Source organism: Cucurbitaria berberidis, assembly GCF_010015615.1.
Source record: "Cucurbitaria berberidis CBS 394.84 unplaced genomic scaffold K460scaffold_1, whole genome shotgun sequence".
In the NCBI taxonomy this organism is placed as follows: Eukaryota; Fungi; Ascomycota; class Dothideomycetes; order Pleosporales; family Cucurbitariaceae; genus Cucurbitaria; species Cucurbitaria berberidis.
Genome location: NW_024468935.1, coordinates 5,204,178 through 5,220,850, shown reverse-complemented (window position 1 = coordinate 5,220,850; position 16,673 = coordinate 5,204,178). Strand labels below are relative to the sequence as shown.

The 16,673-nt window shown below is 50.9% G+C and overlaps 6 protein-coding genes and 1 non-coding gene across 7 annotated transcripts; 4 read left to right on the top strand and 3 right to left on the bottom strand.

Moving 5' to 3' along the window:
- The first annotated feature begins 193 nt into the window (after window positions 1-193).
- Window positions 194-280, top strand: K460DRAFT_t9. Its single transcript has one exon. It is a non-coding gene; the product is annotated as a tRNA-Tyr (tRNA).
- A 691-nt stretch (window positions 281-971) lies between these two features.
- On the top strand, window positions 972-1,352 carry K460DRAFT_401474 (uncharacterized protein; the record flags this gene model as incomplete). The annotated part of the gene is made up of 1 exon (XM_040936423.1): window positions 972-1,352. The coding sequence occupies one exon, from the start codon at window positions 972-974 to the stop codon at window positions 1,350-1,352; it is 381 nt and encodes a 126-aa protein (XP_040794014.1).
- Window positions 1,353-3,040: 1,688 nt separating this feature from the next.
- K460DRAFT_351374 (uncharacterized protein) lies at window positions 3,041-3,685 on the bottom strand (the record flags this gene model as incomplete). The annotated part of the gene is made up of 1 exon (XM_040931570.1): window positions 3,041-3,685. The coding sequence occupies one exon, from the start codon at window positions 3,683-3,685 to the stop codon at window positions 3,041-3,043; it is 645 nt and encodes a 214-aa protein (XP_040794013.1).
- Window positions 3,686-6,716: 3,031 nt separating this feature from the next.
- K460DRAFT_362191 (glycosyltransferase family 1 protein) lies at window positions 6,717-11,596 on the bottom strand. The gene is made up of 6 exons (XM_040932601.1): window positions 11,219-11,596; window positions 10,349-11,164; window positions 10,062-10,298; window positions 9,245-10,012; window positions 8,433-9,198; window positions 6,717-8,381 (listed from the first exon to the last, which is right to left on the bottom strand). The coding sequence occupies exons 1-6, from the start codon at window positions 11,440-11,442 to the stop codon at window positions 6,954-6,956; spliced, it is 4,239 nt and encodes a 1,412-aa protein (XP_040794012.1). The 5' UTR covers window positions 11,443-11,596; the 3' UTR covers window positions 6,717-6,953.
- A 268-nt stretch (window positions 11,597-11,864) lies between these two features.
- Window positions 11,865-12,974, bottom strand: K460DRAFT_413009 (uncharacterized protein). The gene is made up of 3 exons (XM_040937573.1): window positions 12,852-12,974; window positions 12,267-12,734; window positions 11,865-12,206 (listed from the first exon to the last, which is right to left on the bottom strand). Exons 1-3 carry the CDS (start codon window positions 12,923-12,925, stop codon window positions 12,203-12,205), a joined length of 546 nt encoding a protein of 181 aa, XP_040794011.1. The 5' UTR covers window positions 12,926-12,974; the 3' UTR covers window positions 11,865-12,202.
- Window positions 12,975-13,481: 507 nt separating this feature from the next.
- On the top strand, window positions 13,482-14,510 carry K460DRAFT_373463 (nuclease PA3; the record flags this gene model as incomplete). The annotated part of the gene is made up of 3 exons (XM_040934584.1): window positions 13,482-13,548; window positions 13,602-14,068; window positions 14,118-14,510. The coding sequence occupies 3 exons, from the start codon at window positions 13,482-13,484 to the stop codon at window positions 14,508-14,510; spliced, it is 927 nt and encodes a 308-aa protein (XP_040794010.1).
- Window positions 14,511-15,380: 870 nt separating this feature from the next.
- On the top strand, window positions 15,381-16,633 carry K460DRAFT_329520 (uncharacterized protein; the record flags this gene model as incomplete). Its single annotated transcript, XM_040930746.1, has 2 exons — window positions 15,381-15,419; window positions 15,493-16,633. 2 exons carry the CDS (start codon window positions 15,381-15,383, stop codon window positions 16,585-16,587), a joined length of 1,134 nt encoding a protein of 377 aa, XP_040794009.1. The 3' UTR covers window positions 16,588-16,633.
- Between the last annotated feature and the right edge of the window lie 40 nt (window positions 16,634-16,673).

Genomic DNA, 16,673 nt, shown 5'->3' with positions numbered 1-16,673 from the left:
TGCTAGCTCTATGTATTGGGACCTTAGTTCAACGGCTAAGTCTTGTCAAATTAGTGGCATGGTAATGTTGCTTACTACTGCACTACTCGAAAGCCACATACGCACACTCCTCTCTCCTCTCAGCTGTACATATTTTTTTCAATTGTCCAAATGCTTATCTAATCACTCAAGCGCAACCTACCAGTTGCATTGCCTCCGCTTGGTGTAGTTGGTTCATCACGTTCGACTGTAATAGCATATTGTTATCGAAAGGTCCCTAGTTCGATTCTGGGAGCGGAGACACCACTTTTTTTCCTGCGACACACTCCTGTAGTGTTTTTTGGATCTACGAAATTGCGGGTGAGTAACGCGAGATATAGCGAGTAGTGGAACTTGACAGCACGGCTTCCGACGAAAATATAATATCAGATGTTTTTTTTTATGCTAAGCAAACTCTGGGAGCGTTTGCAAAAGATCGCACACAAGTAGGTTTTGATTATTTACAAATCGTAGTTGAGTGTTGGTGCTTGCGTGGAGTGCAATAAATGTCTACTAATTTGACAAATTTAGAGAATACATAGTGCACGGCGAGCAAACCGTAAGAACAAACCAAGGTCTTTGATTAACCACTGAGCTATTATAAGTGGCCTTAGTACCCGATTCCACGGCACAGTGATAGCTGTATTGAAGTTATATATATATCCATGCTGTATGGAAAAGGAAAGGATCAGGTTGATGAAGCAGCGGTTAAGATCTCAACACGCAATCGCAGGCATTTAATAGAGTACTTGACTTAGCATTGACTAGGTTGCTGGATAGGTCCTCCTTGATCCCGTTGCCTAGAAAACACAATTCACTTAGACGACAATGCAATCTTCAATTCATTACAACGTGGTTTAATTCTCCCATGGCGAATTTGCTCGTTTAATCGACCACCAACGCACTCAACATCTCAAATGTATCGCCTAACGAGGATCCCAAATTACACAATAATGCCGAGATACGCACGAGGCAGCACTCTGGATCTCGACGTATATGAATATCTTCTTGAGAATGACGGAAAGGCCTCTATGAAGCGCAATGTATGTAAAAGAACGGGTATATACCACAGCAAAGACAAAAGCCATTGTGGAGTACCGAAGACACGATGCATCGACGACTTGCACTTCGCTTTCTATCTCTCCCCTGTCATCGATCAAGATTCCAAGTCCAAGACACGTAACCAAGTAGTAATCCATAGTGAGCGATCCAACGTCTTTTCCCCGAAATGTTGTACTAAGCAGATTTACTCTGAGGGGTTCAACCTCGGTATCAAAAACGCACGCAACGACCGGCCAAAGTTGGAGTGCTTCCAACACAAGCTTCAAATGTGATCAAGATGATTCCCGACACGCATGTGAATGATACTAGTGAGCTTAGCAGACCTATGACACCAGCACTAGAACCTCGTCCCACCTCGATCCCGATGTTTCGTCGATCAGTCATCCGCGTTCCTCACTCTGTCGACCAGCGGCTTCTAGCCTGGTGAGCCCGGAATATGAGAACCAGGGTATTCATTCACGCGTCTCGAACCGCCTAGTACCCATATAACCGGAAAGACACGCTACAGAGTGGTGGAGTCGTCCCAAAGTCTTCGTCGTACGACCGCACGTATCTGGTGTCATCCGGTGCACAGTATGTGGGCTGAAGAACTTTCGATCTCGGCAACCTAGAAACGGTACTAACAGAGAGTAGATCTTGGGAAACAAGACCCATACGGGACTCGGCCGCCGCTGTATTGCAGCAATCAGATGTCGTTTATCAAGACCCCGATCCTCATGGACAGCCACAACTCCTGAGCACGGAGGCCGTTAAAATATCATCCTAGGCTTCCAAGAGCGGCCTTTAAAGCTTAACCGGGAAGCAACCGCCTTTGCTTAGAGTCCATTACGTCGTAAAGAAGTAAGAGAGGCAAAGAAGCTGAGAGCAGCTAAAAGCTGCGTCGTTGCGATGACCAAAGCTGCGGAATAATCGAGGAAAGTAGTTGACGAGAAAGCTGCTGCAAAGGAGGCGGAAGAAGAAGCGAGGATCTAAGAAACGAAGGATAGCAAAGGCGGCAAGACCGGTATTCGGGGATAGACACCCTCGTGAAGAGGGCCGTTCAATGCTTGACCACGAAACGCCTTTTTGTCCCGGCTACAAGGTTTAGCCAGGCGGTCGCACAATATGACGCCGCTGGTTCGCCGCTGGTTCAACACTGGGCCACAAAATGACACCTGGATTGGAGGCTTTAATCCCTGGAGCGAGTGCGTGTGTGTGTCGTGGAAAGAGCCTCGGTAAGTCAAAAGGTTGATTTCGGATGACTAATTACTAGTGCGTTCAGTTTGCGCTTGCGAAGCACGACATGTCTATCATCATCCCTTATCCTAATAACCGAAATCTCGGCTTTCAATTTCTTCATCTTCTCCTGCTCTCTCTATGGCCCATGCTCTCTTCAGGTTGAACACATCTTGCAGGGATCTTGAGAAGTCCATCGTGTGCGTGATACCCTCAGCACATAGCAAGCCACAGCGCGAGACCGCATACAGATGAAACATCACACTTCTTCTCTAGACGTCTTCTTCTAAGCTCCTGTTACTAATTTGTCACAGAGGTGTTCACGTTCTAGTTCACGCACATGACATTGAGTATTGGAGTTGATTGGGAGCTATCCAGTAGACATGTTACGCCAGATGATGAGAAGGCTACTACGCTGCAGCACTCTCTCACGGTATGCCACCCGCTGTCTAAGCAAATCAACGCGACTAGTCGCGACTCGCTATCGTAGGTGTCAAACGGGATTGCACAAAACGCTGGGAACTAGGTCCAAGACTGGTGGGCAAGGAGGGGGTAGGCTATCGCTGATGATTTATGAATCCCGTCGAAGAGCTGAAAGTCTAACCCCCAAGAGCTCGGATCTAGAAAACGGTGGGACATGTAAGGTGCCGGGGTGTTTGGAAGATGCGATCGACCGCAATGGCTATGAGACCTCTCCAGATCGCAAGCCCTATGCAGCAGCAGCTTGGAAGCCAGCCACGAAGACTCAAACTCTACGGCGCTTCCTCATGATCTCTTTCGCATGAGGTTGCTTCTGTGCTCGGGTCTCGGTACTTTCCGCTATCGCCACCGGTGACTCGCTGCTTCCTGGTGTCTTGGGCGTCTTCGCGTCCTTCCGCGCCCAAACCTCCCTGCGTTTCGCGTACAACTTGGCCTCGTTGAAAGTCGCGTATGAAAGCTGGCCGTTGAAGGTCTCGGGATCAGCCTTGGCTGCAACCAGAGCCTTCGTGACTTTGACCCTTGAGTTCTCCTCCTCCTCCTCTTTGCTCTCTGTCAACCCGCCCTGGGCTTTTGTCTGAGTAAGTCGCAGCTGCTTGTTCGGTATCACTGCAAGGACTTCGGGTTTGATTCGCTTTCCAGGGGACGGCGATTTTGGAACAGCGGTGAAGCACAACTGGCCCTCAATCGTGGACATACACACAATGATCTCGCCCAAGTTGTAGAGGTTGGAAAGTTCCATTTCCCAGCCCGGCTGCTCGTGAGGGAAGACTGGAAGCTCGTATGGGCGCCCCTTCTTGGCTTGCTGGAAGAATCGGTTGTCCTCGTACGCACCGAAGTGGTGGTCGCTACAACCCTTCGGCGACTCTACCTGGAAACGATTCCCGCAGAAACGTGGCTGTCCATTCTTCATCTGTATTGTCACGCAGCAGAATGCCACATGCAGTTTGGCGTAGCAGCTCTTCTTTAGAAACCCGCATTTTGGACTGAAGGTAACGACACGGTTAGCACTGTACTAAATAGAAGATACGAACACCACTTAAGATACCCCCAAATAGTGTCTTAAGTAGTACTTACTATGCGTAAGTTAGCAAACACATTCGAATTGGGTTCTTGGTAGGACTCTCCCACCTGTGGACAATGGTGACCTTCCTGGTCTGATACTAAAGTCCAGATGCTCTTCAATGTGGGATCTAATCTCAGCCACGCAAAGCCATACAGGCGCACGAAGGGCAAGTCGGATACCATTGACGCGGGGTCAAGGTATTCGCCTGTGTGAGATGTTTATATTGGCCTCGAAGCGGCGTAGTGGAGTACTCGAGGGGCGCGATAGGTATCTGCGGCGCGTGGAGGCCTCTGAAGCTTGGCTTTGTCGACGTTGAAGCTGAATGATAATTGATTGCCGTGTCGGCTTGAGGGTGCGACGACGATTCCGAACTGAAAAGCTCCTCGTGCGCCTCTTCGTTTCTCGGTTGCCGCACAACACGGCGCCGACAGGGAATAGTGATTCACCACGGCATGATTGCCAAGAGATTTCTTAGCTGCAACAGTTGCCTGCACCCCTCTCAATGCTTTCTAGTACCCCATGTCCCACCACAATATTCTCTTAGCCGTGTTTCCACACTGGCCCCCGACGGCATCGAAGAACTCGCGGGTTCTTAGCTATCAGATTGAGTGAAGGCTCTTTCGTAATACCGAGTCCATTAGTTAGAAAGACTAAACATCCATAGTAACGCCCCGATTCTGTAATTCGACCGAACAAGCCGATTCACTGCCACAAAGAAGTCCTCTGGACACCAAACCACTCGCATTCAGAAGTGCAAATTTCATCCGCACCCGCGCAAGGCGGGCCGTCAGTAGAAGCTGAGAACTTATTGGGAAGACATCTCGAGCTTTGGCTCCTCTACGACTATCAATGGACTCGATCACCAAACAAGGTTGTGTATGTTAGTGGTTCGAGAGACGCGTACACGGGAAGTAATTCAAACAGCGCCCCATTACAGCTTGCCAATACTTGAGTTTGAGCGACACCTTCCCTGCTGTTGGGAGTTAGACGAACTCTTGAACAACTTCAAACTGAGCAATGAAGCAGATCTGAGCCATAAAGTTGCCCTCACGGATTTTGACGCTGCGGAACCGACCAAAGCCTTGCCAATGCCATCGATTGCATCGATTGCCTCCCCATTGTCCTCCAACTCTTCCACTACGACTCGGTACTATTACGCGCTTTACGATAATGACACCGCACCCATAAACGGACCCTCCCTACCCACAGCCGCGATCCCATCATTCCATTCGAGGAACCTCTCTCTGTAGTTATGGGCGGAACTCTGCAAACGATCCATCACACCCTGCTCTAGAGGGGAGTACTGCAGAAGTTCAAGATACAGGGAACAGTATGTTCAAGGACAAAGGAAACAAAGCTCATCAGGAGATTGCGGGGACTGACACGGAGGATTCTCTCAAGTCTTTACACACTGAAACACCCATAAGAGGATACCAAGATTGTGTAGAGTCTGTTATCGGTAAAGAGAACGAAGACGACAATGTGAATGCGGCTGACGGCGATGACGCAGAACCCAATGGCTGCGAAGGCAACAGCCGAACTCGACTAGACCGCCATGATTGGGAAACCATCCACCAACTCTCCGACATCGATTCAGGCGCATCCTCCACTTCATGGCTGACAACCCTGTTTGGAAGGAGCTCACTCAAGATAACCACCAAGTTATAACAAGCCTCTGCAGCGTCTTCAACTACATTGTATCCATGTGGCAATCCAAGGTAATCACGCCGAGCGGTATATTTTTCCGTGTACCTGCTATAGGCACGCCGGCACGTTGGCAGGAGGATGACGCGCACACCATGCGTTGAGCAGTGGCATTTATTGAATACCTGCACTAGGACATCAAGATTCCCATTCCAGAAACCAGTTGCTCAGAAGAGGATCCAGACTTCTGGGATTGGCGCGCCTTATCTTCTGACGAAGCGTTTGCCTAGCTAACCTGCGCTTCATCACTGGTCCGAGAGTCGAGGCATCGCAACTACAGGACCGCGAATTGCGTTTCCCCGGAGAAGGAGGCTGTGTATCGTAATATTTTGACCTCGTTGACTGATTTCATGGCGTAGTTGCAGCACTGGCGGTTCGAGAAGCTTGGGATGCCGGATCTTACCAAGACGGTATATATGGGTGATGAACCAGTCACTATGCACGCGTACTGGTGGAAGGGTCCAGACCAGATGACTCGAGGCGATCTCGAGAGCGAGATCAAGTACCAGTACAGGCCGTTCGAGTCGAGCAAGGTGTGTATACCGTTGCAGCTAGAGGAGAAGTACTGATCGATCCCCAACCCATAAGACGACGACGATCCATACGTGCAAGACACATTCCACGGAATCCGCAAGATACTCGATGTAATCTACACCATGCCCCCATCACCTCCTGCTCCGCCTCCCGCTCCAAGATCAACGCGTCAGACCCCACGAGAAAGAACCTTTCGTACTCCGACATCCATACCTAGATCTACAAAACGTACTCACAGACGACGTCGGAAACGCCACGGGTATGCAAGATTGGGAAGACAGCCTCGCATTGTCCCGCTGTATCGGCTACACCGCGACTGGACATATTCATTCTCGCCATGTAACTCCACACACATGTCGTGGCAGATGGGCGCTTTGTCGGCAATTCTACGCTGTGTGCAACTGGCTGCCTAGACGCACAGTATACGCGCAAGTTCGCCATGTACCGCGCCATTGCTGATACGGTGAAAGCCCGTGATAATCAGACTTGCTCAGTGCTGGATCTGGTTAAAAAATCCGTTGCCGGGGTTGCCGTCTACCGACGTGTATGAGTTTAGCAGTATTTGTGGAAGGGATGACCAGAGGCAGAAGAATACTTGCGAACTAAATATCGGAAGTTGCTAGATCTTCTGACCCCGATAATTGGGGCTTTCTATCTATCCATGTGGTGTACTCGTTTTGCTCTAAGGGGGGTAGATCTGTATGTTGCTTGAAGTGTTTTGGGATATTTGATTAAGCTTAGTTCCTTTCTGATCGGAAATCATGAAAGGGCCTCTGTAGGTAAGGGAAATTGGACGATACAAGACATACTCAAACGAGAATATTATAGATTGCTCATCAGGGTATCAAAAACTGACGAAACCAAGCTAAGACCATGCTCACTTACTGGATCCGCTGTTCTCCCCAACTGTATCTCTCCCCTGTAGCACCCTCTGCCGATGCTCTTCTTCGAGCAGGCTCTGCTTGCGCACGTACTCCATAACGATATCTTCCTCTGTCTTCTGCTTCTCTAACTTCTCCATGCGCTCCTTCTCCGCCTGCTCACTCTCTTCAAGCACTTTCTTCAGCTCTGCATCGTCATCGTCATTATTTTTCGACTGCGCACTTTGCTGTCCACGGGGCTGGGGTTGGGAATTGGCTCCAATAGCCTGACTCATCGCCTCCATGACACCACTTTCTTGGGCACCAGAGTGAGTCTGGTATTCCTCTGGGTGGTTGGCGTGGAGATGCGCGAGCTCCTTGGACTCGGCGATGATCCTTTGGAACTCCTCATCCTCCTCCGTGTCACTATCTTCATCCCACTCGGTGTCGCTTCCATGCATCCTCCTTCGGCCTGTTTCAAGTATACTCTTCCGTAGTGTCTCTTCGAGAGCCTTCTGTTCTTCCTCCGTACGATTGGTTTTGCCCGCTTCTTCCATACTAGCCTGCATTGCGCGCTTGAGAAGCTCTTCTTCATCTTCTGCACCCGCATCTGGAGGTGCACGCTCGAGCTCTGCAATTGAGGCGCGTATAGCGGAAGCAATGAGTCTGTCATCCTCGGGATTGCCGCGCGAGGACTCAGCAACGGAAGCAGTAATTGCACGCTCGAGTTCGCGTTGCTCGGCTTCCTCTTCAGCAATGAGTTGAGCTTCGAGAGCAATCTGAGATTGCTGGGATCGGGCGGTGTCAGGACGAGGAAACGTTGCTGCGTGCTGCTGGGGCCTTAAGGACGCCACTCGTGCGGCCTCTTTTTGACGCCAGCTGGGAATCGTGGAGCGAATCTCAGGCTCAGTTGCAGCACTGTCATGGCTTACACTATGCTCGAGGTGGAGATCTGAAGAGCTGCGGTGCTGGCTCGTGTTCGGTGAGAACGAAGGATCGGCCTCTGGCTTCAAGTGTGAGTTTACCCTTTCCCACCTCTCAAGCTTTCTCTTCTTTTTATCTTCGACGAGCGACTGAAGTGAGTCCATTTTCTCTGCACCAGGGTTTCTCTTCTTCTTGATGCCAACTTTGACGTACTTCCAACGACTCAGTATGTCATCACTTTCTTGCGTAGTGATTGACGATGCTTCGTCGTATCCTTGCGCAATGCGTGCCGCGATGATGTAGTTCTGCACGCTCTTACCCTTACTCTTGATCATCTCCTGGTACAGGCCTTTCATGGCATAGCCCGGAACCGACCATGCACCGCCCATGACGCGGAACGGAACGCTCATGATACCGCGACCAACTCCTTTGACGAAGCCAATGCCACCTTCCTTTTTCGCTCCTTTGTAAGGATCAGTCACAATGCCAGTAATCCCGTCGTAAAGTCCAAATCCAAACTCCTGTAAGAAACGTTAGTATGCGAAAGATGCGTGTAGTGTAGTGGATTGTACCTTGGCAGCTGTTCGCAATCCGCTCTGCAAATCGGTGACTTTATCGACCTGCCTGACCTCTGCGCCATAAAGCTTCGGCACATTATGAAATCCTTTGGCGACATTCAAGGAGAAGTCCATCGGCGACCTAGAGGCGGCACCGATGATCCGAGCCAGACCTCTTCCAGTGTCCATAGCCGACTCAACGCTTTCTGCCAAGCCTGGTTGTGGGTTTTTGGCTTTTGATTCTGCCGCTGAGACTGAGCTAGCTCGGCGGCGGTGGCTATCAGCCGACTCGGAAGCTTCAGGCGAGAGCTGTCGGGCACGCTCCCTCGACGAAGACCGTGAACCTTCTGTAGATTCTGCGAACGCCTGAGACATGAAGGTCGATCTGTGTGTAGGAGTCCCAGGAGTACCTGGACTGGTCATTCCTGTATTGTTGGATTGGGTGTGCGATAAATCGTTGGAATTGCTTTGGGTTTGAGTAGCTGTTGGGGTACTGGTGCCGCTCACTGCAGACGGTTCTGTAGTACTTGTCGTGGTTCTCGCTGTCCGCGGACGACTAGTGCCGCTCGATTCTCCGGTTGAAAGGGTCTCGGTACTTGTAACCTTCTCCTTACCCTTCCGGGACCTGGCATCGGGGTGAATTTGAAGCAGTTTCAGGGTTTGGATGGGCATGTCGGCAACGCCCATCATCATTGACGTCGCTGTACCCATCAAAGCACCTGCAGCACCCGAAACGGGATCCCAAGGACCTTCATCTGGGACAAATTCTCGCGCCCGGAATCTAGAAGTGTTAGTCGAGGGTCTAATGTAGACACATGGTGACATACAGCTTCAATTCAGAAAAGTTGACTTGACCCTGCTGTGCAAGCACAGTTGCTGCTTTGGCGCTCAACTTGGTCTGCGTCCGCTTGATCCTCCAGACAGCCGGCTTGCTTGGTATAACTGCACATCGCATCTCGTCGTAGTGGAGCATCTGGTGAAAGGACTGAGCTCCTTTCTGACATCCATCTTCTTGTTTGATCTTATTGCAAAGCTCTTGCGCTTTGTCAAGGGACTCTGGCTTAAGAGCTTCATTGATAGCTCCAGCCAGCTTCTCAGCTGTGAGGTCTTTGTAGGGGATTGGATCTGGCCCAGCACCTGCTCTTGAGACCATTGCTCCCCAGAAAGCCTGATCTCCAAAGAAGGGAATAACGACTGTGGGCTTTCCCGCCGCGATACCTGCCGCCGTAGTTCCAGCACCGCCGTGATGTACCACAGCAGACACGCGTTTGAAAAGCCAGTCGTGGGGGCAATTACCGAGCATAAAGACACCTTCAGGCTTCCCAAGCTCGTCTGCGCCTAAACCACCCCAGCCTTTAGACACCAGGGCGCGTTTATTAGTCCTTTTTACGGCGTCAAAGATCATTGCGGTCATCGCGTTCGGATCATCTACTACGATAGAGCCAAAGCCAATGTATACAGGTGGTTCCCCTGCATCAAGGAAGGCTGCCAGATCCGGATCCGGAGTGTAATTTGAGGCGAGGTTGAGGAAGTAGAATCCAGCGACAGAAATATGATGGGTCCAGTCCCTTGGTTTTGGAATGAGGGCTGGTGACCTAGGTAGCGTGAGAAACAGCTAAAATTCAGTAGAGCAAAAGGACCTACCAGCAATATGTAAATGGAATTTTCAAGCGTGCAAGCATGGCCGGAGCCCAGATGGCGCTAATGGGATCCAAGCGAAGGCTGTCTTTGCGGAACCTGTTGATAACATCGCCCAAGCCCTGCCATGTGAGCACGTCCACCATGAGGTAGGACATGTAGTTTGTGATAGTAGCATCTGCATTCGACGACTGGATGTTGGCAAGTGGGTGAGGGAATTGCTGGGTAGGTGACCAAGGCATTCTGCGTTCGGGTCAGTATAGGCATCGCCAACTGGGGAAGAAGAAACAAACGTGAACATGATATGCAGTGGAATACCCAACTTCTCGGCACAATGTATGTGTCCAAAACTTGGGGGGTTCGCAATGATAGCATCAGCAACGAAGGGCTTCCGCAGCTGCTCGGGCAATTGGTCCTCAATGCCCATCCACTCCTCCACCGTCTGCTGGAGAGGATCCACACCGAGGCCGTTACCCGTCTCAATGCACGATCTCCACGTCCCTTGTAGGATCTCTGCAATGCCTTTCCTCCTCTTCCCAATGTCTCCACTACGCAGCGTATCAAAGCCAGGCATCAAGCCGGGGTTCTTGACCATAAATGCCATGAGCTCGGCCGGATCGCCACCAATACTGAAGAACTCGAGTCCATTCTCAATGACGAAATCTTTGAAAGTAGGATGTGTTGCTAATCGGACGCGGTGGCCATATGTATCCTTCAGCACCTTGCCTAGCGCTACAAATGGCTGTACATCGCCTCGCGAGCCCACTACTTGTATGACAACATTCAGCGGCGGTGGTGGTTCTTGCCCTGGCGCACCGCCCAAGAACTCGGGGACATAAGGTGGAGGAGGTGCGGGCTCATGTAGGGATTGAGAGAGCTGGCGCTGGATTTGCGGGAGGATAAGCTGGGAGAGGGCGCGGCTCTTTGAATCGATGCGGATATTAACTCGGCCGTCTTCTGCAACTACTGCATTTGTGCCCAGGTCGTTGTTCTCGCTCGATATCTGGCCAGGAAGCTCCGTGTACGCGGGTGGGGGCAGGTCGTGCGCCGCAGGCTCATGCTCGTGAACTTGATTGGGATCGAATGCATGGTGGGAGTTTGAAGGGGTGCTGTAGATTGCGTCAGTGGGTGAAGCTTGCCCTGTGTACATGGTACAGACTGACGCAGTGTGTGCTGGTGCTTCAGACGGGCGGTAGGCGCCCGCATACGCCGAACCTTCTGGCTTGGTCCCCGATTGTGATGTAGCATTCGACTGCGATGCGCCCCCGGCAGCATCACTAGGACGGCCTGCTGCATTTTGCTCGGTATATCCTGGCGGTGGTTGTGATGGTGGGGCATCACGGCGGGGCGCGTCATTGCCCTGCGCGGCGTTGTTTGAGCTCGACATTGCGGGCTGGGAGGAAGAAGGCTATCTTGAAGACATGGCAGCAGAGAAGAGTCAAGACGACGGTGCTAACACTAAGACTGGACGGCTTTCAGGTGCAAAGAAGCCTGATATCCACCATGGAGCGCGCGCACGGGGTATGACACGGATGTTACGGCGATATCGTGACGTGATTGGTGTGATGCAGCCACCATGTCTGGCTTCGTCATCGCCTCTTACGCTCTATGCAATCACAATGCGTTCAGGGTAAATCTCAATCACTATCAAAAATAATCAAAAATACACCTATGGGTGCTGTATCGTTGCCGAATCACGCTTACTCGGCCGATGAGAATGCATAAAGGATCGATATCCCTGTGCCACCCTGGAAATCGACGAGACATGGTTTGCTGAACGAACAGGCTTGTACAGGAATCACTGGAGTTGCGGGCATTTCGGTGTATTACGCACTACCTTATACGTGTGTTAACCTAGGTCAATAGTCTACATAGGGAGCGTTGGCTATTCGTATTACTGGTGTGAGTAGTTGGTTGCCCATAACAACTACGTATCCTAGCTTCGCTACAAGAGCTCGAAGATGGACTAGTGAGGAAGCATGCAATATCTTCTGGTCTCATACCACCTTTAGTTCAGCTGCCCATGGCCTTCCCATCCTATAGCACGAAGCGTCTCCACGTTCGATATGGAATGCCCCATCATATCTCGCACCTGGGGAGACTGTTTCAGGCGTTTCAGTAAGATCGAGGTTGTTGGCATACCAGTTCTACCTAGTATCAGTGCCTCGTTAGCCAATATTCAATGGCCTTGGAAAGTAATGGGCTTGATACCATAGATGCGACCATATCGACAGGCCTTCCCACGCCTGCCCACGTGGTGATTCGGTTGCGGAACTTGTCTGATCCTCAAAGCTCTGGCTTTTGTCATCCATCTTCATGGTGTCGTTTTTGGCAACACCTCTCTTCTGGGCCACTGATGCTTCTAGAGAGTCCTTTGCCAGCCAGACAAGCTGCTCGGCTCTAGTCGTCTGCCTTTCGTCCGTAAGCCGAGCGCACAGCTTATCGATTATTTCGCCCTTGTTTGCTGTTGTGTGTGTAGCTTGACGTTTGGTGACAGCCTGGCCGGCACGCATGTAGCAATCGGGTGCCGAGCTCCCAGTGAGTGTTCGAACTGGGGTGGATGAGGCGCGCTTGAGATCGGAGCGAATTCGCTGAAGAGGGAATCTAAACATGACGAATTGCACAAGGTGAGGCACAGGTAGAGAGGTGAGACGATGGATAACGTTGCGGTTGGGCGGTCTTCGAGTGTCAAACGCGTAGTTGAGGAGCAAACGAGCAAACGAGAAAGACGGATACTTAGGTTGCTGATTATATTGTGGGAGTTGGGCCAACAGCAGGTGAGGCTGACCTGCTTACTCTTCTGCGATAGACACGACATCAAGGAAGGCGCCGCCTGTGATGATAAATTCGACTTCGATGTCTTGTTCCATGGTTGAAAGGCAAGTACGTTACTTGGTCCATTCAATACTTTGGCCCCGCTTTGACCTGGAATCGGATGGAGCATCCAGATCGTCGCCAGATGTGCTATGGTTATTTCCTTACAGCTATACAACCAGCGTCGGGTCCCCTGTATGTGGATTGCCTACTGTAATGTTGTTGGAACGCGGAGGTGACTTTGGGAAGGAAGGCGGGATTGTTTACACTTTACCCTCCTCGGTCTAGTGTTTTATATCCCTGCAACGACCCGGAGCTTGAACCCTGGCGCGTCATCCCCACCATCACACGTCAACGAGAGGACGGCGTTGGCTTGTTGTGAAACACCAGACGTGTTGAGCATCTTCCCTTCAGACTATCTTCCAGCTTGATAGGGCTGGATCAAGAATGACTCGACGCTAACGAACGCCGCGCATCTCGCCGTTCAGCTCCCTTCTTCGCGCCACAAGCTCTAAGCTCTATATATGAAGACCGCCTGCCCTCGAGATCCTCAATAGCCATTGCACACCAACACACATCTCCTTCTGCTATTCTTGGTTGAAGCTCAAAACAATGTCGCCTCGACATCTTTTGGTTGGAGCAGTCTTGCTCGCTTCTTCTATGGCATGGAACACAGACGGTAGCATTCACACGTTCACAGGCAACATCAGCCTCGACGCTAATGGCATGCAGTTCACAACCAGATCGGCTTCATGGCCGAGACTTTCTTCCTTCCCGAGACTTCATCCGTTCTCGCTAAGATACTCGAACCGCAATACAACGGCTCCGTCGGACGTGCAGCAGCATGGGCAGATGCATATGCACATACTGACGAAGGACGCTTCTCCTACCAGTGGCATTGGATAGACACGCACGACCATGCGCCAGAACACTGCTACCTAGACTACGCTCACGATTGCGCAAAGGGCGGATGCGTTGTTAGCGCCATTGCGAACCAAACGGGAATACTGCACGAGTGTATAAGCGGTGTGAAGAGTGGTTCGTGGAGTGGCGGCACCAACTTGACCTGCTCTTACGCGTTGAAGTGGGTCGCTCACTTCCTAGGGGACATCCATCAGCCTCTACATGCCAACGGGAGGGCTGTGGGTGGGAATACCTACAAGGTGACGTTTGGAAATGTCTCGACCCAATTGCACGCTGTACGCTCTCTTCTCTTACGTTCCAACACATAAAAGCTGACTGCTATAGGTATGGGATGGCTACATACCGTACTTTGCGGCAAACGTCAGCAAGCCATTTTCTAACCAGTCCATTGATCCATTCTTCACCGGCCTCGTTTCTCGCATCCGAAAGAATCAGTTCTATGAGGCACCATACATGTGGCTTGCCTGTAGTGATCCTTCAAAACCAGAGGAGTGTGCAACACGCTGGGCAAAAGAGAGCAACAGGTGGGATTGCGATTATGTGTACAGCCGAGTTCGCAATGGCAGCGATCTTGGTACAGATGGGTACGCAACAGGCGCCGTTCCCATTGTAGAGTTGCAGATCAGTAAGGCCGCATTTAGGTTGGGAACCTGGCTGAACAAACTTGTCGAGGGAAATAGATATAGCCGGGAAGCACAGGATATCCTGGAGCTTTAACGATCAACGATGCGGAAGAATTTATCCTCAAAACCTCTAAGAGGTCCTCGGGACGGCTCTGCTACGACCGTGAGCTTCTCACCACGGCCCCGACATCATTTGGAACTGCAATGTGTGCTCTGTGCATGCACCGCAACATCGCCAACTTTCACATCCGTATAATGTGCAAGACGTTCCTCGAGAAGAACGAGCTGAATGCTAGGAACCCCTTTGTGCTAGCCCTCACAAACCATATACGCAAGCAGTTACAAGAACAGGCGCTCGTGTACTTGCAAGAGGTTTTACCTGCGAAGGTGGTCACTGGCTGCGTTCTCGATCATTAGTAGGCGTGAAAGTACTTTGGATATTTTCAGGTCGAACTGCGAGTGCAAAGCTTATTAGAGTCATCCAGCGGCCTTTGGATAGACTATGTAGTCTAGCAGCGTGAGTCCAGGGGTAGTACGGTCGACCGTATGGAGTTCTGTCAACATACTCGGTGCGCTTTTACATATATAATCTAGAGTATCTGCTAATACTACGGAATCACGCGACGGTGTCACACCAACTTCCAATTAACATACAGAATGCTCCTCCTATTCCAGACTAGCCTCAGCACTCCATTACTAACTACTAACTGACATATTCTATTATACCACTTTACATCAATACCATGATACGCGTTCGCACGCGTGGCGTGTAGGACTCAGCCCTACGGGAAGGCTGCGGGACCCCACATCGGCACATCCACGCTTCCCCACATACGCCACATACGCCCTGCATCAGCACTAGACTCCCCATGAACCCGGTCTGACCTTGATATCTTGTTCTTCAATCTCATCTGTTTTGGAAGAAAATAAGAAGAAGGAGAAACAAAAGAAGAGCCTATACATAATGACGTTTGACGATTTAAAAGACAAGATCACACCCGCAGTATGTATCTCCCGGCCCCTCATGTAAACGATACAAATACACTCTACTTCAACAATAATCCTCACATTTCTAGAATCCTAGCCGCGAAACCTCACCAAATCGCGGCTCCTCCGTCCCTCAACTCGAAGCCATACCCAAACCCTGCAAACCACTTCGCCAATGGCAGCAAGAAGCCAACATCGACCGCAATGCCCAAATCAAATTAACCAAGCTGGCGCACATGCGGTATCAGCACCCAGACCTCGATGAAATCACGACGTTCCTGCGAGACTTTGGCATGACCGTAGCGAAAAAGACAGAAGGAAAGCGCTGGTACCGCGGCTACGGCTCAGACCAATACGTCTACTACGCACAAGCCGGCGCGAAGAAATTCCTCGGTGGCACATTCGAAGTAGAAAGTTATGCCGAACTAGAAAAAGCCTCCCAACTACCGGGTGCAAGCGGGATAGAAGAATTGACCGACGCGCCAGGCGGAGGCTACTTCGTGTCGCTGAAGGACCCAGAGGGATTCCTGGTGAATCTGATTCATGGCCAGGAGAAGCGGGAGTCTGGTCCATTTCCGGAAGTCCTAACTACGAACTACGAGCAAGACAAGCCGCGAGTTGCGCGCTTCCAGCGGTTCACACCTGGTCCTGCGGCGGTGCATAAATTAGGACACTATGGCTTATGCGTAAAAGACTTCGCAGCGGAAATGGCCTGGTATACACGCACATTCAACATTGTACCCACAGATTTCTTATACGTGACTCCGCCCGTGGATGATGGTTCTGGTGGCGGAACAGGTGAAGCGACGCCGCAGAAAAAAGACGTAGCCATCTTCGCGCATATTGATCGCGGGCAGGAGTTCGTCGACCACCATACTATCTTCTTCAGTACGAATAAGACGAGTCATGTTCATCACTGCTCGTTTGAAGTTCATGACTTTGACACGCAGAGTTTGGGACATGAGTGGTTGGCTAAGAAAGGGTATACGTCAGTCTGGGGCGTGGGAAGACATATCCTTGGCTCGCAGTTGTTTGACTACTGGTGGGATACGACTGGCAATATGATCGAGCATTATGCGGACGGAGATTTGGTAAATGAAGATACGCCCGTGGGGTGGGGCGAAGCTGGAGATGAGAGTCTGGCGGTTTGGGGCCCGGAGGTGCCCAAGTGGTTTCTTGATTAGCGTGCGGTGTGGAAGACGAGGAGTCGAAAAGAATGTATGCAGAATACGAAGGCAAGTTTAGGGCATCTTGGTCAAATAGCTGAAAC